At 51.9% G+C, this 27,854-nt stretch overlaps 1 protein-coding gene across 1 annotated transcript in view; it reads left to right on the top strand.

Annotated features, from left to right (window-relative positions):
* The first annotated feature begins 303 nt into the window (after positions 1 to 303).
* The window catches only part of Bend3 (BEN domain containing 3), a 42,428-nt gene continuing 14,877 nt past the window's right edge, over positions 304 to 27,854 (top strand). The window contains exons 1-3 of the mRNA XM_063253954.1: positions 304 to 593; positions 12,292 to 12,339; positions 13,422 to 13,624. Of these exons, the coding sequence (XP_063110024.1) occupies positions 12,303 to 12,339; positions 13,422 to 13,624 (240 nt within the window). The 5' untranslated portion in view covers positions 304 to 593; positions 12,292 to 12,302. The remainder of the gene's footprint in view (positions 594 to 12,291; positions 12,340 to 13,421; positions 13,625 to 27,854) is intronic.

Genomic DNA, 27,854 nt, shown 5'->3' with positions numbered 1-27,854 from the left:
AGACGCTCCTACCGTCCCCGTCCCGCGAGGGGAAAAGTGTTCAAAGAGGGATTCCGGGCCCAACTCGGGGCGCAGAGAGCACGTTTGGGCGCGATGGCCCGCGGGGGGGAGCCGCGGCCGCCAGGCGCGCGCAACAGTGGGTGCGCGGCCGCCGCCCCCCGCCCGAGCAGCCGGCGGCCCACGTGGAGGCAGCGCGGCGCCGGCCGAGCGCTCAGGCCCGCCGGGTCCCCGGAGCGCGCGCCCCGCCGCCGCCGCCGCCGCCGCTCACGCCCGAGCGCCGCCGCCGTCCCGCGTGTGCCCCGCTGAGGGGGAGGGGCGGCGGTGGGGGCGGAGGGCTTGTGGTTCCACTGCAGCGGGGGCTCCTGTGTCCTTGTGCGGAAATGACACACGGAGTCCCGTCACGTCACGCGAGAGCGCAGCGCACGGACACACACAAAGAGGGGAAAATACACGGCGCCCGCCCGCCGCCCCCAGCGCCTCCGCGGGCCGCCCCGCCAGCCCCTCGGCGCGCGGCCCCCACCCCGGCCCTCCCCCGCACGTGGCGCCCGAACTCGGCGCGGGCCCCTCGGCAAAGTAGAGAACTCGCGTCCCAGGTAAGTGCGGGGCGGGCCGGGCGGCCGCGCGGTGGCGGCTCCGGGCTGAGGGACGCGAGAGTGGCGGCGGCCACATCCAGCCGGGGTGGGGGCGGGCGCAGGGGAGGGACGTGAAGGGGGTGCAGGCGCGCCCGCCGGCAGAAGCGCCCACCCCGCGCGGGGGGCGCCGGCCGCCCGAGTCCCGCTGCCCACGGGCTCGCCGCGCCCATTGTGCCGCGCGCCCCTTTGTGCCCGCTCGGAACGCCGCGGCTCCATGGCGTTCCGGGGAGCACGCGCGTCGCGCGCGGGAGGGCGGGGGGGGACGCGCAGTGGAACGGTCCGCGCCACAGCCACCGCCCGCCCCACTCGCGCAGCGCGCCGGCCCCGCACCCCCGCCGGACGCCACGATGGGGCGGTCGGGGCCGCCGGAAGACTGCGGAGCCCTGGGCGCCTCAGCCCGGCTGCGGCGGGGGACGGCGGCGCCGCCGCGTGTGGAAGGGGGTGACCGAGCCGGAGCGGGGGGCGGAGACTGGAGGGAGCGGCCGGGCGGGCCGCGCCGCGGCGGAGGCCGACGAGCCGCCGGTCGGAGGGACGCTGCTGCCTCCGGACTCTGCAAATGGAGCGAGGCCGGCCGCGGCGGCCGTGGCAGCCGGGCGCGGAAAGCAACGCGCCCCGCCTCTAGGGGGCGCGGGGCCCTCCCGGCCGATCCACGGCGCTCCGCGGTTCCCGCTGCCCGGGCACTGGAGGCGGGCCGGCGCTTGGGTGTGTGCGCACCCGGCTGGCGAGAGGCCTTCCTGGCCCTCGCGGGGCTGCACCCTGGGGCGCTCGGCGCCCGAGTGACCACCCCCTTGCCCTCCGAGTCGGCGGCGTGGTTTCCCACGCTTTTTGAGGACCTTGTAGCCGATACACAGAAGCATCGATATGCATATTGCTGTATGTTTTCATTAAAAGGAAAGCAAAGTATTTGTTCAGGTGGCTCCTCCGGAGGAATTTTGAGCACGAAGACCAAGGAAAGAAGGGTTATCCAAATGGGCTTACACATTTCAAAGTTACAGAGAAGTGTTCAACTTCACTTTAAAGTAATTTTGCGTGCTTTACTACAGATGGTTACGTGTCACAGGGAGGAGACGAGGCACGGAAGCGAGCCCTCTGGGCTAGATTGATATTTGCAGATTTTTGTTGCCCTCTATCCCACCTCCACCCTGTAGTTTTTTTTTTTTTTTTTAAGTGAAAAACAATGATACAGAATTTCAAAACAAGATAGTAGGAAGTTAACAGTGGTTAATATATTGCATATTGTGATCTTCAGAGTAGCTGCTCAGATTACAAGATAAGGTATGCAAAACTGATCAAACAGTGTAAGCGCAATATTATTATAGTTTCTGGTTTTGCAGTATATAGCCATTCAGGACACCGCAACCTACCCTCGCTAGTGGAATTTGGGCAAGATTTTGTGTCTTCCTAGTTCGCATTCTCAGTTACTAACCCAGTGTAGTAATTTAGTACGTGTTTGTTAAATATTTGCTAAGTGAATGGAGAGAAACTTCTGGATTTGAGAAGATGGGGTCAGAGTGGCCAGTCGTTCAGGTGTGTTAGAGTGTTCTGGGCCCTTGAAATCCTTAGATGGAAGCTAGAGCCTTTGAAATCTGTCATGTGTTGAGGCATGGTGGTGCATGCCTGGGGCACTCCTGTAATCCCAGCACTTGGGAGGCTGAGGCAGAAGAATCTCTGCAAATTAGAGGCTGGGCTACATAGTGAATTCATGTCTCAGCCCCCTTTCCCCCATCTATTATGTAAAAACTGCTCTCCAGCGTGGGCTTCAGCTGGATGAGAGATGTCTCCTGTTGAACTAATTAACAGAAAAGTAAGTCAGAAACATCTTGTGTCGCTCTCCTCCCACTCTATCATCCCCACCACACACACAGGAAGCAGCAAGGCAGGCTAGTAAAGGTGTCCCACTGACATGTGTCTTCCCCTGGGGCCCCTTCATGGCATCTTAGGTGAGCAAAGCCATGGCAAAATGACTGGTATTTGGGAAAAGGGAAATTTGGACTCAATCCTGACAGGTTTGAGTACAAGAAAACTTATTGTTTTTTTATTATTATTATTTTTGGTCAGGGACTCACTACTTTAGGCCGGCTTTGAACTCAGTATGTGAGGCTGGCCTCAAACTCTGAGTGATCCTCCTGCCTCAGCTTCCAAGTCCTTGCCACCATGCCTGGTTCACACTTGTTTTACAACTGAGGTTTTGTTAGCGGATCTTCTGATGACATGCCTTCAATCCACTTTTAATCCTACTTGAGTTGTACTTTTAAAGTCAGCCTTTTTAGTATTTGGAACCTCGCTGCCTGCTGATGAGGCTGCGTTCTGACCATAAAGAAAGCGGCAACAGTTACAGCTTTGGGGAAAATTGCCCTGGTTTTGTGAGCACTGGTACTTTTCAAACTGTAGCTGAAGATGTGTCTAAAAATAAAAAACAAATTGCGAACATGTCCTGCTAGTCCCATGGGCAGCGTGCCACTGCCAAGAGGGCTGGGTTCTGAGAGCCCTGAGGCTCTTGGGCGACCTGTGAACCCAGAGACCCAGCTGTGGCGAGGGAATGGAATGGCCTGGGAACATTCTTCCTGTCCTTGGGGAGAGAGAGCCTTTTTATTTGATTTCACTCTTCTCTGGTTACTTTTTATTTGAAAGAAAAGCTAAACGTTTGTAAATCTTTTGTTTCTTGTTTGTTTGTTTGAAATAGGGTTCTGCTGTGTGGTTTGGGATGGTCTTGGACTCACTGGGTAGCCCAGGGTTTCCTTGGACTGGTAGCTGTCCTCCGGCCTCTGCCACCAGTGTGCTGGGATTACAGGTGTGCGCTACTATGCTAGCCTTTAACCAATTTTGTTTTGCAGTTTGTATTAAAAATTTCATCTGTAAATGAAATTTTTTTTCCCCTTTGGTACCAGGGATCGAACTCAAGACCAGGCAAGCACTTTTGCCACTGAGCCAAATCCCCAGCCCTGGATTTAGCTCAGCAGCATAAGCGCCTGCCTTGCAAGCAGGCAGTCGGGAGTTCAATCCCCGGTACCGATAAAAACGAAAAAGACAAAAAAAAAAAAAAAAAAAAAGGATCAAATCCCCAGCCCTATCTATAAAGTTTTAAAAACTTTTGTAATAGGTCACATTGAGTGCTTTGTAATTTTTACAAAGACACTTGAGAAGATGAGATAGTTGTACTCAGCTTCATTTCACAGAGGAACTAAAGCTTGGATGGATAGATCTTTGGTGTTAGATGCTGAACACTGTAACTGGCTAAAAGCCTTTCTAAAAATCTGGGTTAATGCTGGGGGTTTAGCTCAGTGGTGTAAGTGCCTGCTTGGCAAACGTGAGGTCGTGAGTTCAGTCCCCGATACAAAGAAAAAAAAACTGGGTTAAAGCTAGGCATGGTGGTGTACACTTGTAATCCTAGGACTCTGGAAGCTGAGGCAGGAGGATTGCTGTGAATTTGAGGACAGTTTAAATTATACAGTGAGAGAGAGCCTGTCTCAAAAAAAAAAAAAGAAAAAAAAAGAAAAGAAAAGAAAAGGAGAAAATCTGGGTTAAAGTTGGGCATCATGGCATATGTCTGTTGTAACCCCAGCATTTAGAAGGCTGAGGCAGAAAGATTGTCATTACTTTAAAGCCAGCCTGGGCAATATAGTAAGTCCAAGACCAGCCTAAGCAGCATAGCAAGAAAGACACTGTCTCAAATGAACAAACAGAAAAACACACAGCATAATTTCGGTTAAAAGTTAGAGTTTGCAGCCTGGTTCACCCTGACTCTGAAGTGCCATGTGGCATTATGTCTTGAACTGTACTCCCTGGTGGCCAGCTCGGTCATCTGCGGGCTCTGGCTGCCTGACACGCTCCTGCATCCTGAGCCCAGCACGCAGCTTCTGTCTGCCCCCACCCCTCCTCCAGTCTCTGTTCCCTTCGGAAGGCTGGACGGAGTCTGCCCTCTCCTGGGCCCTTGTCCTACCTGCTGACTCCCCCACAGGGTGCAGAGCTGGCCCGGGTCCCCCATCCGTGCAGGAGGAGGTCCTGTCAGAGTCCCATGGGTTAACGTGTCACATCCCCAGAGTGAGTGTCAGCTGCTGCCCTCTGTCTCAGGGTTTAATTTCTAGCCGTTAAGTGGGGCCTGGAGGCATACACCTGTAAGCCAGCTCAGGAGGCTGGGGCAGGAGGATTGCTGGGCTTCACGGCAGGACCCTGTCTCGAAAAACTGGGTGTTGGGGGAAGGTAATTATCACTGATAGTGGAGAAGTGTACGAAATCACATCATGGGATGTGGTAGTTATGGAAGGGCTGAAGTGAGGTTTTGGTTTTACTTACACCTTTAACATCCTTGAGTTTATTTTATTACTGGTATTTTTTAAACGAATGAGTGGACCATGGGGTTGTAAAAAGTGAGTAGTTAAAAAAAAAGTGAGCAGTATACACCCTGCCTTAGTTTCCAATCACATCAATCACATTCCTCTTTTTTTTGAGGCAAGGTCTCGCTATGTAGTCCACGCTGGCTTCGAATCTGTGGCGTTTCTCCTGCCTCAGCCTCCCAAATGCTGTGATTACAGGCATGTGCCACCACAGCTGGCCCTGAAATGTATTCCTTATTCTGGGGCTCATCTTCTCAAGGAAAGGTGGCAACACTGCGTTTGCTTCACTTAACATCAGAAAACAGGCCTTGGGACGAGGAGGATTTGTTGCAGTGGCCACAGGCAGGGCTGAGAGCTGGCTCCTCCCTGACCTGCACCTCCGCCCCTTGGCAGGTCCTGGCTGGCAGACATTTGTAGGTAGCGTGTGGGGCACATCTGGAGTCAGCTGGCTAGGAGTTGAACCTTGAGGTCTCAGGAAGCCAAGTACTTCCCATTTCTGGGCCTGCGTGACTTGGGGCCAGCCACAGGTCTCTGGTGGCTCAGACAAGGGGCCTGGTCTCTCTGGCCTCGCCACAGTGCTGGACTCTTCAGAGAGCTGGGTGGGTGGGTATCACCACGGCTCCCCCGGCTGCCTGTGCCACGGCCAGCACTGGAGAGAGCTTTCTTTGGAGCCTGAGGGTTGGGGAGGGAAGAGGCAATGGTCCTGCCGGGGCGGCTTGCTTTGCCGCAGGTCGTCTCCCACCCCCGACCTAAGGGGACTTTGCCCAGACCCTTTTACTGCTAAGCTTGCCAGGCTCCTTCCTGTCCAGCAGCCCAGCTCCTCAGCCCCTGGAACTTCCTCTGGAGCCATCCCGCAGGGCTCTGGTGCCCAGGTTGGCCCAGAGTAGAGGTGAGGAAGGAGGCTGGCGGCAGGAGGCGTCCCTGAGCCCATGAGAGCTGCAGAGTCACTCGGACGGTCATCCTGGCCCTGAATGTAGAGCCGAGTGCTTCTGCCCCCCAGAACTACTGAGCCTCCATGTTAGGTCGTCGGCTCCCACTACCAGCTTCGAATCTGCTGAGAAGCCTGGCCACAGCCCAGCTCAAGTCCCTGATGCAGGATTCGTGGTCTGGGTTGGTTTGTTTCACCCCTGAAATTTGGCACATTTTGAAAAAGAATCCAAGCCTTGGGCAAGTATAGTGATAGCTTGTTATGCATCCACCGGTAAGTGGCATTTCCCCGGGTTTAAAGTTGATTTTTTTTCCCTCTTTTTTATTCACGTTTGGCTTTATGGAATTTTGTTTGTTTGAGACAGGGTCTTAATATGTTACCCAGGCTGGCCTCACATTGTGTGGCAATCCTCCCGCCTCAGCCACTTGATTGCTGGGATTACAGGTGTGTGCCACTAACCTGATGTGTCACTTTGTATTCCAGGCTGACCTTGAATTCACTGGGTACTTGAGAGTGACCTCAAACTCTGGGCGATGCTCCTGTTGCAGCCTTATCCCAAATGCTGAGATCACAGGCGCGTGGCACCATGCCCCGTTTGTCTTACGAGTGCTTTGCACAGGTGTTCATGTAGGGCGTTAGTAATGAATTACGGCTAATGGTTCTGGAGGGGTTCCCTGCCTCCAGATCCCCACAGTCACAGCCCAGCCTCCAGTTCCTTCCTGTGGTCAGGGTAACCCTAACCACCAAGCGTGAGGAGGCCTCCAGACCCAGGTTCATTGTCCTCTGACTTTTCTCATTGCTGTGGCTCCCAATCACACGTTTCCAAGTGCGTGAGGCTCTGTAGGTACAGAAAGATTAGGGCAGAGTGGGCTCCCTCCCGCGTCACTGGGATGGAGGCCAGGGCCTCAGGAGCGAGGCAAGCACCGGCCCACTGGTTCTTCCCCAGCCCTTCCCGGCGGTCTGCAAAACATGACGAGGAATACCAAGTCATTTCTCCAAGTAGACAAAGTTACTCCTTCGTGGATTTTTCCCCTCAAATTGATTCTGGTTAACATTGTCTCTCCCAGCTTCCAGTTACGGTGCTGTACTCCTGTAATCCCAGCACTTTGGACGGCTGAAGCAGGAGGGTCACAAGTTCTAGTCCAGCCTGGGCAGTTTAGTGAGTTAGCAAGACCCTGGCTCAAAATATAAAATGAGAAATGGTTGGGATGTAACACAGTTCACAGGCCCTGGGTTCAGTCCCCAGGACCAAAACTAGGAATTTATCTCCTCAAGGGTGAAAAAGTCTGGTACATCCCTGTTAAAGTTTAAAAATTTGCATCCACCGTAATCTCAGCACTCAGGAGGCCGAGGCAGGAAGGTTGCTGTGAGTTCAGGGTCTGGCTGAACTGCATAACAGGATGCAGCCTGTGTTTGCCGGGGTGAGTGGCGGTCCTGAGCTGGCCCTGGCCTTGGGCTTCTGGCCACTCTGCCTTCACTGCTGCTTTTCTCTCCCACCTTCGGCCCTTGCCGCGGCTGCCGGGTTTGGGCTTATTCCTGTAGGACCCCCCTCTGCCCCTGCCTGGCCCGTGGCCACCGCACAGGGATAGCGCCCTTGCCCAGGGCAGGCCCGGACCTCGCGTGGCACTTGCCGAAGGGAAAGTGCGTGGAGGCTCCTCCCTGCTTTCCACCTGCGCCTCGGGTGCCCAGTCCATCGCTGTAAGCGCGGTGCTGGCTGCGCATGCGGGGTGCGGGCCGCTGTCCCCTCTGGCGCCCCAGGTTGAGCGTGGGCACCCCATACTGCCTGACACCTCAGCAGAAGGGAGCCAGCCTGCCCCCCACCTTGCCTCCAGGCCGTCGACTCAGGATCTGTTGTGGGGGACTCGGTATAAAGCTAGCAATGACGGACACAGCTCATCAGTCTGTCAATTTCACTTAAAAAGAGGCAAAAGTAGGGTCATCTAACCTGGTAGACTCAAGAGCTCTTTAGACTTTAAAGTTATCCGTGACCCCAGGGCTTGCTCCTTTGTGGGTAATATCTGTCCATACTTAGGATGTTAAAGTAAACATAGTAAAGCTGGGAAAATTTAAATATTTACTTATTTTTAAATGACCAGTACTAACAAGAATAAATACATTACAAGGATATGGAATAACATTTTTGTGACACGTAGCTAAACTTTTTAAAAACCTAATAAAATGAGCAACACTGTTGACACTTTTGCAAAGCCCGTTAGTGCCTGCCTTACTGGAAGGCGGCTGAGGGCTGGCTCGGCTGGATGTAGTGTGCAGTCCCCTGCTGTGCACAGGCCAGGGTTGGTGTCTGGCATCGGGACAGGGGTAAAGCAGACCTTCCCTGCTGCCTCCACGATGGCCCAGTGCGTGGCCCCTGGACAGCTCCCCGCACAGCAGAGTGAGAGGGAAGAAAGGGCAGTGTGGGAATGTTTCCATCTCGGGGCCTTGTGCAGGCGAGCTGCTGCCCCCCGCCCCCAGATCGAGCCCCAGGCGCGGTGTCTCCCACTCAGGCCAGCTTGGGCCGCCGGCCTGCGCAGGTGCAGGCAGGGAGTGCACTCCACTTAAGCGGCTCCTCACTGCCCTGGTTGAGAACCACTGGTGGAGAGATCTCTGGCAAGACTTGTTTACTTGTTCTGAGACAGGGTCACTCTGTAGTTCATGCTGACCTTGAACTCTGCGTATCCAGGCTGGCCTCGAACGTGACGGCGACCTTCCTGCCTCAGCCTCCCGAGTGCTGGGATTCCAGGCGTGCCCACCAGGCCCAGCTGCTTTGTATTTTTGAGGCAAGGTCTCACTGTGTTCCGGGCTGCCCTTGGACTTACTGTGTAGTGTGAGCTGCTGTAAGATGTTAGCCATCCGCGTGTCCCAGTTCTGAGCGCAGAGGTTTCTAGCATTCGCAAGTAAGCATAAGGCTTATTTATGCGGCCTCAAGACAGTAGCCAGTGGCTGGACAGCTGCTTTGGGGGAGCAAGCTGATTTTGGGGGCTGCAGTGTGCGTGCAGGTCGGCCGCGGCTTGAGGTTTGTGGTGGGAGGGGAGATAATCGAAGGTCGGGCACACTGAAAGAGGTCCACGCGGCCAGCAGGTTGAGGGCACAGGCACAGCAGCATCCGGACGCTGTCAGGACAGACGTGGTGGCCGCGTGGCTCCTCCTAACCTGCAGTTACACAATGGGAAGGAATGTCTGTGGCATGCTCGGCATCCGGCTGCTCGTGTCCACCCACGAAGACCAGAGTTCGTGACCGTCCACCGAACAGATGACCAGGAAATGGAGGTAGCACCGTGATACCCATCTCCTTTCTCTTTCCTGTGCCGTGACTTGTTGCTGAGCTGTCACTAGTTGGCTTGGGGATGCAGGGAGTGACCTGCACGTCCCTGAGCAGAAACTTCTGTGCACGGCAGGGCAGAGTCTCTTTCCAGGCCCCAGGCAGGCTGGGTTTCCAGGTAGCTTCTCGATGAAAGGAGCTTGGGTTGGTTCTGGCTGCTGCTGGACAGAGCCCTCAGTCTGGAGCCGGGCTGGGCCATTGAAAGCACCCGCAGAAGCAGGCTACTGCTCTTCCTCTTCGGGCTGGCTGCCAGGAGGTTGAGACAGACTTGCTTTCAACCCTGATTCCGCCTCAGTCACTGCGTGACACTGAGCCGGTGGCCTGTCCTGGGTTTCTTTCTTGGTGACGCTGGGATTCAGGTAGCTCACAGTGAGGTGAGGAGTGCGCAGAGGAGCCGGGTCCTCTGCACGCATGCTGTGGGCCACAGTGTGGAGTGGACCTTCGTCCAGTTTAGCGCTGCCCCTGTGTGGTTGGCGATCTAGAGGGCCCACGCTTGCTTCCCTGCATCTGTCCCTAATCTGCAGAACTTCAAGTGCCCTTCAAGGTTGTGCAGGCAGCTGGCCCTCCCCCTCCTCACCCCAAGCCTCTGGGCTGCCGGACAGCATCCTCTGCCCTATGAGCAGGGGCTGCATGCCCTCCCGCTGTCCCTTCTGGGGCTTAACTTGCCTTAGGAGTGTCCTGGATGGTTGCTCCACGCAGCTCCTTAGGATGGGCACCAGGGGAACATGGGTGGGGAGTTTCTTGAAAGATAAATGGCAGGTCCTTGCTTTGTGCCTCTACTGCTCTGTGCTGTGCCTTTTTTTTTTTTGGTCTTTTTCGTTTTTATCAGTACCAGGGATCGAACTCATGACTGCGTGCTTGCAAGGCAGGCGCTTATGCCGCTGAGCTAAATCCCCAGCCCCTGTGCTGTGCTGTTTCATCCAACCTTTTTTCTTTTTTGGTGGAGATTAAACCCAGGGAGGGTCTTCACACTGAGCTACATCCTCACTCCTTTTTTTTAAACTTTTCACTTCTGAGATGGGAGACGGGGTCTTGCCAAGTTAATAAATTGCCCAGACTGGGCTTACATTTGCAGTCCTCCTGCCTCAGCTCCCCACAGTGCTGGGATAACAGGTGTACACCGCCACCCTTGACTTTGCATTTCCTTTCCTGGTAGTGTTTGCTTGCCCTCTTATTTATTGATGAATTGGTTTTTATTGTTTGGAAATAGGATCTTTGCCATGTAACCCAGGCTGGCCTCACACTCGTGGCAGACTCCTCAGTCTCCCAGCTTGCACGTTCTCTGTCGTTTTGTTTTGGTACCGGGCTTGAACTCACGACCTGCGCCTGTGCGGCTGAGCTGAACTCTGGCCCTAGCCTGCACACTGTTTTGTCACTTTCCTGCTCAGCCAGATCTTCGGAGTGTTTGTTCGCCGTCCGTCACCTTTTCCCTTACGTGATCGTCCGCCGTGCCTCCCGCTTCCGTTTGTAATCACAGGAGTGTAGCCGTGTGCCGAGCCTGCCTCTGGTGGCCGCACCCTTTCTGCTTCTCTTGCCTGTGTTGGGAGGCGATCCACAGGTGATTGTGTGGCGGCTTCTGAGGGCACTGGCTGGCCCCTGGCTGGGCTGGAACGGCACTGGGCCGGACTTTGAGCTTGGCTGGCCAGCTCCCCTGCGCCCTCAGGCATACCCAACGCACAGGCGAGCTTTATTTCTTGAAATACAATGGAAGAGTTGCTGAACTTTGCCTGATAAACCAGTGTATGGAGCCTTGAAGTTGACTGTTTTCTTTCCTTCAATAACACTGTACTTTGAGTGTCTTTCAGACATTAGATACCTTTGTAAGCAGGAATTATTTTTAATTTCAAGTCCTATTTTCTCTTAGCGCTCTGAAAGGTAGTGTTGTAATTCAAGAATGGAAAGAACTGCACCTGTCTTAGAGTTGGGGTGGTCCGGGAACAGTACTCGGTAGAAATGCTGGGGAGCTCTTAGCACGCATAGTGGATTTTAAAATCATTGCTGTGTGTGAGATCTCCTGCACCACCTCGTCCAGCCCTCTGACCGGAAGGTGGCGTGTTGAACCCTCCCAGTCCCGTGGCTGGCCTTGGATGTTCACTGCGTGTTGCAGCCGGCATCCCTCTGACAGAAGTGTCGCAGACATGGTCCACGGTCCTTTTCCTGCACTCACTAACAAAGTGAGAACTCTGTGTGCGTAGTCCCCAAGTCAGCTGTGGGCACCACAGCCATCAGCGGCATCATGCAGGGTTGCATCATGCTTAGCTGTGGTAGTGACGGTGGTGCCGGTCCCATCTGGGCTGCGGAGGTAGCAGGCAAGGCTGGCTCTCCTGCGACAGTGCCCTGCAGTCGTCCTGCCTCGTCCTCCCGGGTCTGTTGGGATGTGACTGGGTGGTGCCCCTGTCTCTCCTTTTCGCTTAGTGCTACCCAGTAAAAATATAACCACACCCCACAGATAGTTTAAATTGTCTAGCAGCCAGACTTAAAGAATGGGTGAAGTTTGTTTTGATGAAGTGTTTTATCTAGTCCGTAAGTCCAGAATAGCATCACGGCAGCATACGATCAGTATCATACCGTTACTAATGCAGGGCCTCACGTTCCTGTTCCTAGGCTGAGGCTGAAGCCAGGTGTGCCCTGCGGGTGGCTCTGCCACATCCCCAGTCGTTGGTGGCCCTGTCAGGGTGGCACAGGTCTCCGGCCGCCGGGGGTATTAAGGCCTCAGCTTAGTTTACTGGAATTCACAGCTGCTTTCTCCTTTAGCCTTTCACTTCATGCTTGAGACTTATAAGCAAAGACCAAAAGGGGATCGTATGATCTGATGGCTTTTCTAAGTCTCGATTTGCTCAGAGTGTTTTCCTGGCCAGTAAGAGCCTTCTGTCCCCACGAAGGGCCCTGCACCAGCCCAGAGCAGTGGCTGTCCCTCCTGCATCTGTGGCCTTGGCCCAGAACACATCCTCAGCGCCGTGGAGCCTTCAGCCTCCTGTCCCCAGAGCCGGGGTTTCGGGTCAGGGATTTCTCTGGGTAGGGGAAAAAGGGGGAAAAATCAGGCAATAAATGAAGACTTTTCTTTGTCTTTTTGTTTAGTGGAATAGAAGATGAACTCAACTGAATTCAGTGAAGATGTAGAAGAAGGTAAAAGTTTTCAATTCACTATTTTGAGTAGGCCATATAATTCACACAGCTCAAAAATATAAACAGTAAGGGGAAGTGTCCTTGGCCTTTGTTTGCGTCCCCCTCGCCGCACACCTGTTACAAGAATCTCACGAGAGGTTTGCAGTGACTACTTGTGCAGTATTGTGGATTAAACCCAGGACCTCTGCCCTGAGCATATCCCAGCCCTGTTTTCATTTTTGAGACAGGTGTCGGGTGTTGCTAAATTGCTAATAAATCACCAAGATTGGGCTTGAGTTGGTAGTCCTCCCACCTCAGCCTTCCACGGTACTGGATTAAGTTGTGTGCCACTACACCCAACCCAGAGTTACGTTTTAGTAGCACCAAAAAGATAGTATTTGGTTTTCTTCCTCTGTCTCTTGCAATTCCACAAAAGACTTACACCACCTTGTGTGTGTGTGTGTGTGTTTGAGACAGGATCTCACTTTGCAGTTCAGGTTGGCCTTGAGCTCACTTTGTAGCCCCGGCCAGTCTTGAACTCCCCAAAATCCTCCTCCCTCAGCCTTCTGAGCAAGCGCTGGGAGTGCTGGGATTGCAGGCTGCACCACCACCTGGGTTGAGACAGGGTTTTGTTATGCAGTTCAGACTGACCTTGAACTCACTTTGTGTCCCAGGCTGGCCTCAGCCTCTTGTGCTGCTGGGATTATAGGCATGCGCTGCCAGGCCCAGATTTTAAACCAGTTTTTGAGTTTTGAACTGGTTCCATCGAGTTGCACTAGTGCAGTCAGTCAAAGTTCACATGGCTGGAACCAGATCGCAGCAGTGTTATCCTAGCACTCTGAAGGCTGAGGCAGGAGGGTTGTTGTGAGTTCGAGACCAGCTGGGACTACAAAGTGAGCTCAATGCCAGCCTGATGGCATAGGGAGACTTTGTCTCAAAAATATACCAGGAAAAAAAAGGACCACATGGCTGGAAAGCACAGGGTTGTGTGGTGAGACCTTAGCCTCTGGGGTCATGGCTGGAGGGTGGCCCACAAACGCCTCCTGGTCTCGGTGGAGCATGGCCCATTGTTCCCACTGAGCCCTATTTCTTCTCTGCTGCAGTTCTAAAAAACAACACTGTGAAGGTGGAGACGGAGAGTGAGGATGCTGCTCTGGACTGCTCACTGAGCTCCAGGACCGCGGAGAAGCACCCTCTGGACAGCGTCTTCAGCGCCCTCCAGGTGTCCAGCAAACGCCGGCAGCTGGGCAGCGACAGCCAGCTGGACTGTGTCACCAGTGTGAAGAGGAGGCGGCTGATACCCGAGGTGAGGGCCCAGCCTCTTCCCTGTCTGCCGCGCCTGTGGAGGCCTCCGAGGACGCAGGCCTGCTCGGTGCCTACCCCTCCGTGTGAGGAGGGGTCATCGGAACTGCCCTCTGCCTGGCTTCAGTCTCCTGGAGATGTCTCCCAGGAAATCTCTGCTTCCCTCTGATTCTGTTCTGGGGAAGGGAAGCTGCTTTGAGCTGCTCCTCTCGGGTGCTCTGCCGGGGACGGGGATGGCAAGGGGCTGATCCTGCCTTCTGCTGCTTCCCAGTAATTGCAGTGTCCTGCGTGTCTTTCCTTTGAGTCTCTTAGGGGGCCTCATTCCCTGGAGAACGCTTCAGTGAATCTGTAAAGCTGGGGTTCTCATTATGTTCCTATTATCCTGTAAGTTACCTATTTGCAAACATGTTAGTTTATGGATTGCTTGGTGGTTGTCTTGAACCTAGCTGATGGGATACATAGGAAAGGGAATCAGCCCCAGGCCCTTGGCCGCAGCTGGGTTTGGGTGGGAGAGGAGGTGTCTCACGAGCCAGTGGAGACCCCTTTGAGGGGACGGGGGCGCGCAAGGCAGATGTGTGACCTCGGATGCCTCTGCTGTGGTGCTTCACCTTTAACTTTCAAAGTAAGCGTTTCCCAGGCCTGCTCGGAGTGTGTCCTCTGCTCGCCTCTTGTCCCAGCCACTCGTTCTTTGTGAGGCTCAAGTTTTAGATGTCTGTAGTAATCCTAGAACTCTTGGGAGGATTGCATTGGCAATTTAGCAAGACCCCAAAAGAGCTGGGGGTACAACTCAGTGCAAAAGCCCCCCCCCCCAAAAAAAAAAAAAACCAGCTCAAGTTTTCAGCACTGTAGGGTATTATATAGGATTCTTTTTTCTTTTTTTGGGGGTATTGAGATTTAAACTGATGACCTCACACTTGCTAGGTAGGCGCTGTGTCACTGAGCCCTTTTATTTATTTATTTTTTTGGTACCGGGGATTGAACATGTGCTTGCCAGGCAGGTGCTTATGCTCTGAGATAAATCCCCAGCCCCACTGAACCCGTTTTTTTGTTTTTTGGTCTTTTTTTCCTTTTTTTTTTTTTTTTAATTGGTACCAGGGATCGAACTCATGACTGCCTGCTTACAAGGCAGGTGCTTATGCTGCTGAGCTAAATCCCCAGCCCCCTCTACTGAGCCCGTTTTAAAAAATTTTATTTTTACTCTAGAGTTGTTTTGTTCTTTATTGGATATCAGGGCAGATCCAAATAAATTGAAAATTTGTGCATTTTTGGGACTTCAATAAATAAAAACTTTGCTTTTTAAAAAAAATTGCAATAATGATGAAATAAATATTTTAGCCAGGATTGCAGTATACATATTTATATTACATGGAACTTGTGCTGTATATCAGAGAGCACTGAGGCACACATTACTGTATTTATTTTATCTTTATTTATTTATGCTGTTCTTGGGATTGAACGCAGGACCTCACACACGCAAGGCAGGTGCTCTACCACTGGGCTACCCCCCAGGCCTTTTTATTTTCATTTTGAGATAAAGTCTCTCTAAATTGCCAGTTTGAAGCTGGCCTGAAACTTCAAATCTTCCTGTTGTAAGGCTCTTGAAGCTTATTAATTCACGTATTTAGGTTTTTTCAAATGACCTACATTGAGATGTAATTCACACACTGTACATTTCACCAGTTTACGTTTTGTGTAGCTTGGCAGTTTTCAGAGTATTTACAGAATTTGTGATTTGCTCCCACAAGCAATTTAAGAGCAATTTTCATACCCCTGGAGAAACTCAGCACCTTAGCAGTGCTCCCCACTCCCCAGCTCAGCTGCTGTCTGCTTCCTGTCTGAAGACGCTGTTCTTTAGAGCAGTTTAGGTGTACAGTAGAATCCAGTGACGGGGAAAGATTTCCCATCCACTTCCTGTCCCTCCCGTGCCCACCTCCCGGTTACCAGCATCCCTCCCCGAGTTCCAGTGGATGAAATCGGCATCCACACATTACTGCCTCACTCCGTCATTTCCGCAGGGTTCACGCATGGTCTCTCTCTTTTTTCTGGTGCTGGGAATCGAACTCAGGGCCACAAGCTTGTCAGGCAGGCGCTGTGCCACTGAGCTGTATCCTCTGCCCCTCACTTTTGGTCTTATGTAGTGGGCAAACGTCGAGTGACCCCAGCCTGCCATTCCCAGTGTCACACAGCGCAGCTTCCCTCCCCTAAGGACCCCGCTTCCGCTCATCTGTTGACTGTCTTTACAGTTTTCCAGAATCACCTACAGTTAGAATCGGGGTTTCTATCCTACTCAGATTGCCGTAATGATACACATTTATATGTCCTCCATCATTTTTCATGACCGGCTGGCTTGTTTCCCTTCAGTGCTGAATTGCGCGCGGTCCGGCTGTGTAGCATGAAGTCACCTCCTAACGACATTTGCAGCACTTCTGGTTTTGGCAATTACGAGTATAGGCTGCTATAAACATCTGTGTATACGTATCTGTGTGGAAGTGAGTTTTCAGCCCCTCTGGGTAAATAGTGTGGTGGATTAACTAGTGGTCAGCTTGGAACGTGCAGCTGAACTGACACAGTGTGGTTCTGGGTGTGGAGGCCCACCTGAGCATCGTCGCCAGCAGCACAAAAGGAGGCCTGGACTCGGACAGGAGGATGGTGCTGCAGGTTCTCCTGCAGAAGCATGCCATGCCGTTTTCCTGATGTGAACTCAGCTGTTCCCGTCATCCGAGGAGCTCGGAACCTCATTGTCCTTAAGGACGGCTGTTCTTTTTGGGGGAGCTCTGGTCCTTATCTTGAGCGTGCTTCCTGGCTCCAGTGCAGATCCCTCAGCTTCTGGCACTGATCCTTCAGCCTGCTGGCACAGACTTTGTAGCTGCCACTGCTGACCCTTTTGCCTTCCCAGCGCAGATCCTAGACACAGACTTGCATGAGACATTGTGGTGGGCTCTCAGCCTCCAGCTGAACTTGTGGAGGTCGCTGCTGTGGAATCCAGGTCCTCGGCTGGATTCTTGGGATCTCTAGTGGACAGCTCTTTCGCACTCTTGCACTTGACTCTGAGTGAATCCTATAAATTATTTACAATCTGTATATTGTATGTTCTGTATTAAATTCTTTCCCTTGTAAACCCAGATTGCAACAAATAGCAAACAGGCAGTTGCTGGTTACAAGGTAGAGTGTGTTTATAGAAACTGCCAGCCGCTTCTGCAGTGGCTCTGTTGCTTTGTGCTGCGTTGGTGACACATGACAGCACTGTTGCTGCACGTCTTCGCTGTCTTTGGTGTTCTTGGCAGTTCCTGAAGTCTGGTCCATCTAACAGGTGTGCAGTGGCGTCCCGTTGTCCCTGACGACATACGACGTGGAGGGTATTTCTGTGTGCTTATTTGCTAGCCATATATCGTCTTTGATGGTGAGTTGTCCGGCAAGGATTTTAGCCCACTTTTCAGGTTTGTTTGTTTGTTTTAGACAAAGTCTCTGTAATTCAGGCTGTCCTTGAACTCACTACATAGCCCAGGTTGGCCTTGAATTTGCAGTAATCCTCTTGCCTCAGCCTCCTGATTCTCCTGCCTCAGCCTTCTGAGTGCTGGGATTACAAGTGTGCACCAGCCCACTTTTTAATTGAATGCTTTGCATTCTGACTGTTGAATTTACAGCTCTCCCCACTACACATACAGCTCTTGTAATGCTGAGAATTGAACCCAGGAGTGCCAGCCAAGAACCCTAGCTTTGAATTACAGTCACTCTCAAGAGTTCTTTTGTATTTCAGTTCAGGACCTTTATCAGCTATGTGTTTTGCAAACCGCAGCATGGTGGCCCTGCCCAGATCTTCAGGGGAGGATAACACGCAAGGGCCGTGTGGGCAGTTCAGATCTCCTATCAAACAAACAGACAACAACAAGAAAAACCCCGATAATGCTGGAGACGTCGCTCAGGTTCCCCCCTAGTACCGAAGGGGGAGAGAGAAGAAGAGCTAAGATCTTGCTAATTTATCTGTCCAGGCCAGCCGTGAGCGGACAGTCCTTCCACCTCACCTCGCAGGTGGTTGGGATGCTAGCGAGAAGCTTGCTCTGTGGTTTGCCGATGCAGTAGCTGTGGTGGTGCTCACCTGGAAGCCCTGCCTGCGGAAGCCTGCGGCGGGAGGAGTCTGGGCTCCACCCCAGCCTGAGTGCGCAGGGATCCCCCCAGTGCAGAACAAACACTCAGCTGGTTGTTTCTGGGCTTTGTATTCCCATCTGTCCTTTATCAGCACTTGTGTCTTGCAGCAGCACACTGAAGTCAGGTGGCCTCCGTCCTCTACCTCCCTGTATTTAGTGATTTATTTTGGTGATTTTGTGTTTTTTGAGACTGGATTTCAAATGCAGCTCACGTTGGACTCGCAGCGTAGCCCACACGGGCCTCACACGGAGGGTGATCCTTGCGCCTCAGCCCGCAGGTGCCGGGGTGTAGCCGAGCCCACCACGTCTTCCCCTTTGTTACTGGGCCAACGATTCCCGGGTGTTTGCCTTCGCGGAGTCAGTTTATTGATAATGACAAAAGAGCTTGTTGAGTTTTTATTGAACCTGTATATGCATAGAGAAGAACTGACAATCTAGCTGTGGACATAGACTCTTCACATCCCTCTCCATTTATTTAACTCTTTGTAATATTCTTCATATAGTTCACATATGTAACTTGTTAAACTTATACCTATGTACTTAAGTTTTGGAGGCCTCATGTAAATGATGAAGTGATAATTGCTTTTTTTGTTGTTGTTTTGAGGTAGGGTCCTGGTTTGATAGTTACATTTTTATTTTAAATTTGAATTATTTTAAATTACTGGTATAGAGGAAAATGAATGGACTTTCCTGTAGTACCCGTGTGTCTTTCAGCCTTATCTTAATTGCTCTTTTTGATGTTCCACATAGATAATCATGACATGTGCAAAGACAGTTTTATTTCTCCCTTCCCAGCAAGTATTCCTTTTATTTCCTTTTCTTGTTTGGTTTTGTTTTTTTGGTGGTATGGGGGCTGAACCCAGGGCCCTCACACTGGGTTACATCCTCATCCTGCTTTGGGTTTTTGAGACAGTCTCACTGTGTAGCCAAAGCTGACCTTGAGCTCACCACACTCCTCCCGCCTCAGCCTCTCTCCAGCACTGGGGTTACAGGTGTGTGCCACCACACCTGGCTTCCTCAGCCCTTTTAAACTCTTAAATTTTGAGACAGGGTCTCATTAAATATCACTACATTGTCCAGACTGGGCTCAATTTTTTTTTTTTTTTTGCACCAGGGATGGAACTCACAGCTCGAGCTTGCCAGGCAGGCACTTGTGCCACTGAGCTAGACCTCTGGTCCTGGGCTCAAATGTTTGACCCTCCTTCCTCAGTATCCTTGAGTGTGCTGGGATTATAGGTGTGTGTGATAATGTGTGGTTTGTGGTGGGCTGGCTGGCTGGCTTTCTTTTGTTTATTTGTTTGTTCTTCTGAGACATGGTGTTGATATGTAATTCAGGCTGGCCTTGAATTTACAGTAATCCTCCTGCCTCAGCCTCCCGAATTCTGGGATTCTAGGCATGTGCCACCACATCCAGATTTTTTTTGTTTTGTTTTTGCTTTTTGGTACCTGGGATCAAACTCACCACTGCAGAGCTTGCAAGACAGGCACTTATGCTGCTGAGCTAAATTCCCAGCACCTGTTTTGTTTTTTTGTATGGGTGTTCTTGAGACATGGTCTCACTATGTAGTTCAGGGTGGCTTCATGATTTTCTTTCCTCAGCCTCCAAAATGCTGAGGTTACAGGCATGTGCCACCATGCCAGGCTGAAACTGTATATTGAGATATCCTCAAGCTCAAAAGATTCATCAGCAAAATGTAGTCCACTGATAAGCCGGTCCAGAGGCTCCCTTCATTTCTGTGACAGTGGGTTTTTTCTCTAGCCCTTCTTTATTGTTGATAGTATTTCCGTATCAGTGTACACTGGCCATCGGTTCCTCCACTGTCTCTGCAGCGACACCCTTAGCATGCTTGTCATACTTGGTTTAAATTCTTCCTTTCTAACTCCAGCATCTCCCAGCTGATGTGGTCTGGTCTTGGTGTGTCTTCTGGGCTTTCCTGGTGGCTGGACAGGAGGAGCTTGCTAAGAGGAGATGAGCAAACGGGCTGGAGGGTGGCAGGGGTGGTGGGGTCTCCAGCCCTGAGGCCTGCTGCGCCCGCCAGGTCCGGCCTGGGCTCCTCCTCTCCTTGGGGTGGGGCAGGATGGCTGCCCTGGAATCCCAAACTTCCTGCCTGCAGGTCAGGTAGGTGCTGATAAGACCTTGGCTGTGGCTGAGTGGTTTCTCCGGAGGGCAAATCTCAAGACCAGAATGGGCTGGAGCATCTCACAGTGGTCTGTTTTCCCGGTGCCTGCCGCTGGCAGGAGGGAGTTTTTCGCTGAATTCACTGTGGGAACCTTCTGGAGCACCCAAAGGGAAAAACCCACAGAACCTGGGGCCTGGCTGCTCCCCAGCCCCTGAGTTTTCGCCTCCCAGGCTGATGTACAGTGAGCCCCAGCAACTCCTGCTCCCTGGCTGGCTCCTCTCCAGGTCTCCGCACTTGGCAGTCTGCTCTGGGAAGTCACAATTTTAGGGGCACCTGTCACCTGTCTAAGCATTTAGGAAAGTTGTTGATTTTTTTGGTTTGGCTTTTTACTGGTTGTTGGGTAGAAACTTCCAAGCTCCTCATATGCAGAACCAGTCTTGAAGCCACACCCTTCCTGTTGTTTAATGACCAACTAATAGTCTATTATATAGTTGGTTATATACCATGTTTTGTTTATCCATCTGTTGGTTGCTGGACATTTGGGTGGCTTTCCACTTTTTGGCTATTGTGAGTAACACTTGAACAAGACATTTTTAAACATTTATAATTCCCAGCTGGGCACGGCGGTACATGCCTGTCTTCCCAGCACTTGGGAGGCAGAGGCAGGAAGAATTGTGAGTTTGAGGCTAGCCTGGGCTACATATGAAGTTCAAGGCAGCTTGTCTCGGTAAGAGAAAAAGAGAGAAAGGAAGAAAATCTATTAATGTTCAGACAAGAAAGTTGAATTGGTGGCGTATGCCTCTAACCCAGGTACTTGTGAGTCTGAGGCAGGAGCATTGCAAGTGCCAGGCCAACCTGGGCAACTTAGCAAGAAGACCAGAGATTCGCCCCAATGAGAACTGGTTTCATTTCCCAGTATTATGAGGGGGAAAATACTGGATTTTTAAATTTTTTTATGTGTATCTGCTTTTGAGGGGAAGATTCTGGGGTGTGAAGCCTTCCTACTAAGCTGCATTCTCAGGTCTTTTTTTTTCCCCATTAATTTTGAGAGAGTCTCGCCAAATCACTGAGTTGTCCAGGTCGAACCCCAGAGGCTAAGATTACAGGCATGCATCCCCACGGCCAGTCCCATGAGCATTTTTAAATAAGGGAATATCATACTGCAGGAAAATGCCGCCTTGACTAGCTCATGCCAGCCGTGTTCTGTGTACTGTGTCTTGTGAGCCGAGGATTTGTTGTCCCCCGAGTGGGTGGCAGTTTGCAGTGCAGTGAGTAAGGACTTGGTGAAAACTCAGACCCCTGAGCACGGATAGGTACAGGGCAGAGGAAAGCTGTAACGGAGTAGACCACATGCTGGAGAAGCATTTAGCCATTTGCTTTTTCTTTTAAGTCATAATTTGTTTTCTTTTTCACTAATGGTTGATAGCTGAGGTGTTTTGATTTTGTAATATTGCAAACACCATCGGGGCCCCTCTGGGAGAGTTACCTTGCGCGGGAGTGTGTCTGCGGGCTGCGGTTGGCGAGGGGTTCTGAGACTGTTGAAGGTTGGAGAGCTGCACCCTGTGCTCCTCGGGGAGCACCTGTCAGCATTTCCTTGTGGACAGGGCCTGCATCCAGTTGCCAGCACCGTAAAACAGAACGTGTTTTTCCCTTGACCTTACATTTCTGCTTGTGATCAGTTCCACAGACTTCTTTCAGCTTGCAAGTAAAGCAGAGTCCGGCTGAAGCTGGGGTATCGGTTCACCTGGGCAGTGGACCAGCCCACCATGGTAGTTGAAAGTGGCTGTCCCTTTATGCATATGCGATCCCCTGGGTCAGCTGCAGGTCCTCTGGCTTGGCCTGACCTGCTGAGCCCGGGTGGCATGGAGCACCCTCACTCACACATCAGGACTTGGGTTGTGCACAGTGAGCCCTCCAGGAGGTCAGGCCAATGGGGCCAGTTACGAGGGTGATGGGAGGCCAGCTGCTGGGCACAGAACTCACCAAGCCTCTGCTTGTGTCGTGTGTGAGTGTCTTACTGGTCAAACAAAGTCATGTGGCCAGACCCAGACAGAGGTGGACGGTGGACTCTGCCCCTGATGGTGGGAGCTGCTGAGACTCACTGCAGAGGATGGGAGGTGGCAGAGCCATTAGGAGCGCTTCCCACCATGAGAAGCCCTGGAGGTGTGGGTGGGCAGCAGCCTGCGGCACAGCACCTGGGGATGGAATGCCACTCGTGTTCCTTCACTGGGGACATTTTTATCATTGCAGTGGGATCACCGAGAAGGGAGACTTCTCGGGACAGAAAAAAAGAAATTTTGTCATCCTTGTTAGTATAATTTAATCCTTTTGTACAGAGCTGCTTGGAAGAGACCCAGTATCAGGCGGAATGCTGCTGGGTTTCTGGTGGAGATTTTCTGTGGGTGTCATGAGTAGGGTGAAGATAGCAAATGCTGCTCTTTTTATTTTGGAGTCAAGAATCACACTCAGGACCTTGCACTTGCCAAGCAGGAGCTGTGCTACTGAGCTGTATCCTGGCCCCCAGCTGCTGTTAGATGGAGAGTGTGGTGGGAAGGAGTCTGGCCGGAGCGGAGTGTCCAGCAGCATGCTCTGGAGTGTTGGTAGGGGAGGAACCAGTAATGCATCTGAGTGTTTCCAGCAGGGCTTACCTGATCCAGAGATGTGTGAGTTGAAAGTGAGTTGGATCAGAAGGCAGTTCCAACCCGTTAGGTTTTGGAGTGGAAAGGAAATGTGAGGCCTGAAACTTACTTTATTCACTTGGTTAACTTCTCTCAGTGTATCTAAAGTGAGCTGAACATCTCTGCCCTCCTCCTTCTGAAACTTCATCTCATGCTTCAGGTGTCTTGTGAGCCCAAAGCAGTGTTTCCTATGAAAAAGGCTGTGTAAGTAGTTAGGGGCATGAATCAGTAGTCTCAGAACCCTGTGGACTTTACAATGAGCTGCCCGTTTTATGAAATTAAAGCTGTGTTACTTTAAAGTTTGTGCTATAAAATTACAGTATGTGTTGATTTTTCAAAATCTGCTGGTCTGACTCAGACTGAACGGTCCTCTGCCCTCCGGCCCTGCTTTTCCATGCCTTCCACGGGTGGGGCGGCGGGCAGCTGGGAGGGAGCCGAGGCTGAAGAGAGCGACCGTCTGGAGCTGGAAGGAAGGTGGTGAACTGTTAGCAGACCTCCTGAACCAGTAACAGCTGCTGCATTTCATATTTCACTTATCCATCCCACGAGTCAGTACTGAAGGGACCGATGTGGCTTTGAGCCCCGTGAGCCAGTGTGGGCATGGAAGTGGGCATGGAGATGCGCCATGCCTGCGCACGGCCTGAAACCCCATTACCCTGGGCCCCACCCCAGAGCGACACCCCAGCCACCTCTTTTTTTTCCTTCTTGGGTAAAGATTTGAGTCGTATGTGGAACCTGCTGTCACTGCTGACAGCTTGTTTTATAAGAGATGTTTAATACAATGCCTGAGGAAAAGTAAAGCCTCCTGCAGGGAGTCATAACAGAGCGCTAGAGAGCTTATTCAGCACCTGCACCGAGAGGGCCGGGCAGCCAAAGGCAGCAGATGTGGACGGGAGCAGCCAAAGAGTTTATTGATGATCATACACAATGTTCAAGAACTGTGTGCCAGGCAGAGGTTAGCTCGCTCTCTTGGAGTTTTTGTTCTAAGCTTAGAGGGTTGTGTGGTCTTTTTTTTTTTTTTGACTGGAAATCAGAAACGTTGTCTTGCTTGTGCAATGCAAGTGTACTGCACACCTCTGCTCAGTGCCGTGGGACCCGGGGGCGGGGGGTTCCCTCAGAAGCCTCCCACTGCACGGCAGGCAGGGAATGTGGCCGTTCTCATTTCTGCGGGCTCCAAGCCTGCTGCATCTCTCAGCGCACCTGTCACCGTGCTGGCCGCCCAGGGCCGGGCTGGTAGGATCTGGGTAAGAGGTCTGTGCCGCCTCTCGTGGTCTCTCACTTCCCCTTTCAGGGCAGCTGCTTCATCTCCCAGATTCTCTTTTCTTTGGACATGGTAACACGTTCTTCCTCCTCACCGTGCCCTTACTGTTGGAAGGATAAGAGTGGACTGGGGTGGGAGCCGAGAGAGGAGAGACTGTGCCCACTCCATCCCTGTGTGCCCAGGCGCTGGCTCCTTTCTCATCTGTTGCTAACTAGATCTGGCCAGCCGAGGACGAGGAGGAACAGGATGCTAATAATCTGACACAGCGAGAAGGGTGGGCGTCACTTTGACCGCACTTCTGTACCCAGGAGGAGGCTGCCAGCCCTTGGCTGCTGTTGACATGGTCTGCCCGCCGTGGCACATTAAGTCTCTGCTCCCTGCCTCCCAGGGCCTGCTGCTTTCTTGATGCTCCACTTTGCTGACTCTCTGGGCACCATCTAGCAGCTCGTCACTCACTGAGCTGAATTCAGTGCCTGACCGAGGGCCTCCTGATGGAGACATCTTGACACTTGGAACCACTCCATGGTGACCCCATCCTTGGGCTGTCAGGGGCCAGTGTCCTGGACTCTCTCCTAGGCAGTGTGCTCAGCCCTCACTCCAGCGGCAGCACCGGCCTCTCTTTGTCCAGCCCCACCCTCTAGCCGGGAGTCATGGGCTTTCCTCAGGGTCTGCAGGTGCTCGCCGTGGAATGAACCAACACCCTGATCCAATCTGGGAGAGATGCTGGCATCATGGCGCCCGGGCTGTGCAGCAGGATTCCCATATGGTTGGAAGATGAGCCTCGGCAAATTGGGAGCAGTGTCAACCAGATACACTGTGCCAAGTAGCACAGATTTAAAGATTTCTTGATACTCCTAGACAGCCGAGCAGAGATTTTATCATCGGCAGCACTGCAGCCAGCCCATCATTGCCTTGGCAGCGTTTGTGGAATTAACTGGAGCACCAAGTTGACAGGACACCAGTGTGGGGATAGCTAAGCACCTTCTCTCCAGGGTTGAGCTGTGTCCTGTGTTTGGTTGTGTGTCCAGGTTTCTGGGAGTGAGGAATATTGCCCTTTACTTGGATTCTACTTTTTTTTAAAATTCAACAATTCAGTCAAGAATGTTTCTGTTGACAGTATTTCTAACATGCTTAGTGCAAATAGAAATATTTGTATTAATGAGCTGAATGTTGGGAGTTAGATGACGAGAGGGTTCCAGTTCCGGTGGATTCTGGCTGGCCCGCTGTAGGAATATGGAGAAGTCCAGAGACTTCGGTTTGGTGTTGGCACTCAGCCGGTGCCCCAGCGCCCCTCCTTGGTACGCATTTCTCCTGTGGCTGCTGATGAGGGAGGTCTCCCTGTGGAGCGAGCACTGTTGTTGCACAGTGTGTGCTTGCCTGAGATCTTACGTGTGTGTGTTAAGAATCTCTTGGAGCTTGCTAGACAGTGCTCTTGGACAGTGGTGAGGAGTGGTTATAAATTCACCTCCCAGCGTGATATCATTCACATGTAGATGTTCATCGTTGAGTACAGAGGCGCACAGAAATGAAGTAAAACTCCTCAATTTATTCACTTCGTGCAGGATGCCCTGTTATCTATTCTAACTTCTTTTTTTTTTTTTTTTTTGGGTGGTGCTCTACCACTGAGCTGTATCTCTAGCCTTTTTATTTCTTATTTTGAGACAGTTACGTGACCTTGTAATCATTCTGCCTCTGCTGAACTCAGTAGCTGGAGTTTGGCAGGAGCTGCCATACCTGCCTGGCATGGCTTGGCTTGGCTTCTCTTCGTTTGTTTCTGGTATCAGGAATCAGAGTCGGGACCTTGCACTTGCCAGGCAGGTGCTCACGTAGGTGCTGAGCTGTATCTCTGGCCCTTATTTTCTTGCTTCCTTTTTTGTTGTTGTTTTAGACTGTGTCCTACTGTGTAGTCTGGGTTGGTCATGGATTTGCTGTGTATCCCAGGCTGAACTTGAATTTGAGGTGCTCTTTCTGCCTCAGCCTTCTGAGGCTGGGATTTGAGTGTGTGTCACCATGCTGGATCTTTTTAATTCTTTACTTTCTCTTTGTAGTGAGTGTGAACCACAAAATCATTTTCATCACATACTAATGCTCAGTTTGAAACCATTGCAATAAAAACCTCATTGCATTAGAGGTAAAGACCTTCAGTCTCGTCTACTCCCCCCCCCCTTCTTGTCTGTGATGTCTGTGTATAGGGGCGGATTCTGTTATTCTTTAACGTTTTGACATGGCTTTCCTATGTAGCTCAGGCCAGCCTTGAACTTGCCGTGATCCTCCTCTTAAACCTCCTAAGTGCTGGGATTACAGTCATATGCCACCATGCCCAGCCCTTATTTTAATTTTGAGGCCCAGGTTGACCTCCTAGCCTCAAACTGTCCTACCTCAGCCCTCTGAGTACTTGAGACTGTAGGCACATACCACTGTGCCTAGCTTCTTTTATTTTTTGAAAAAACAGTCTTCTGCTTTCTGCCAGATAGCAGAACACAAGAACTGTATGAGTCATTTGTGGTGGCACACACCTGTAATCCTAGCACCCTGGGAGGCTGAGGCAGATAGATTGCAAGTTTGAACTCATTCTGGACAGTTTTACCATTTAGCAATGTCCTAAGTCAAAATTTAAAAAGGATTGGGGAGTAACAGTGTGAAAATCCCGGGCTCAACCTCCAGGACTGAATGGGGAAAACTGTTCAAATTTAAAATCCCCTTGAGCTCTGCTCCCCTGTACACCTCCCTGCCCCAGCCCTTGGGGCAGACATATCTCTGACGGGGGCCTGTCATGGTGCCAGGCATGGCAAGGGGACAGTTCTCTGTTGATTGGTTTAGAGTAATCATTACTCTTTTTTTTTTTAAAGACATGACCTCAGTATAGTTCAGGTTAGCCTTGAACTCAGTGTGTATCTATTCCAGGTGGGCCCCAAACGCAGGCAGTGCTCCTGTCTCAGCCTTCCAAGTGCTGGATTACAGGTGTGCGCCCCCACATCCAGCTCTCACTTCATTCACTGAGTAAAAGGCCTGCTGAGGCGTATGAAGGGCAAGGGTGCCATTGTGACAGCAGTGAGCACGCCCTGTGATTCCGCATGGGCTCAGGCTGGCTGTGTCCCCTCATCACCCCTCATCTGTGCTGTGACGTGTCCGCCGAGGACTGGCGGACACGGAGGCAGCACGCAGCCTGAGCTGGGCTCCTCTGCGGCCTCTGGACCTCTGAGATGGTGAAGTTTCACGAGGCCCTCGGCCCTGCGGTCATCCCGGGTCCTGGTCTGTGCTGACGGGCACTCTCCGCCGAGCCACCCCCCTGGTAGCTGCTAGCGTTCCTAACCCTGAAGGAGATGCTCCCGGGTGGTTACAGACCTTCAGGGCTCAGCACTTCGCTAGATGCTGGGGATAGGCCAAGGGATAGACCCACAGGGGCCAAGGGAGACAGAAAGGGGCACCTATCCCTGCCTTGTGCCCATTTAATTCTTAACAGCACCCTGTCCTCATTCCTGTTTCTTCTGTTGTCCTAAGAGAGGTAGAAAATAAAATAATAAAACCCCAGGAGAGGGGCTGGGGTTTTAGCTCAGCGGCATAAGCGCCTGTCTCGCAAGCAGGCAGTCGTGAGTTCGATCCCTGGTACCGATAAAAATGAAAAAGACCAAAAAACAAAAACAAAAGCAAAAACAAAAAACTCCAGGAGATCGCCCATACTCTTGGTGATAGCAGTGTTGGATTTCCTGGCCTGAGGTTCTGGTCACCTTTATCCTACTGACCTCTCATTAGAGGTTCATACTTATGTACTGCAGGTCATGCATATAATTAAGGTCAAGTGTTCCGGGACAGGTGTGTGTGTGTGTGTGTGTGTGTGTGTGTGTGTGTGTGTGTGTAGACCCTAAAGTGACTCCCTGTCCATCATTCCTGTCCATCACACCTAGAGATTCAGGGGAGGTACATAAACAGGGGTGCCTGGCCTTTTAAATTCCAAAGGCAGGCATGGGGGCACATGCCTGTAATTCCAGCATCCAGGAGGCTGAGGCAAGAGGATCACCTCTAGTTTGAG

Source organism: Cavia porcellus, unplaced genomic scaffold (genome assembly GCF_034190915.1).
Source record: "Cavia porcellus strain 051 isolate PalLab524CR breed Dunkin Hartley unplaced genomic scaffold, mCavPor4.1 scaffold_7, whole genome shotgun sequence".
Classification (NCBI taxonomy): Eukaryota; Metazoa; Chordata; class Mammalia; order Rodentia; family Caviidae; genus Cavia; species Cavia porcellus.
Note: the sequence above shows the minus strand (reverse complement) of the source record. Positions and strands in the feature narration are given on the sequence as shown.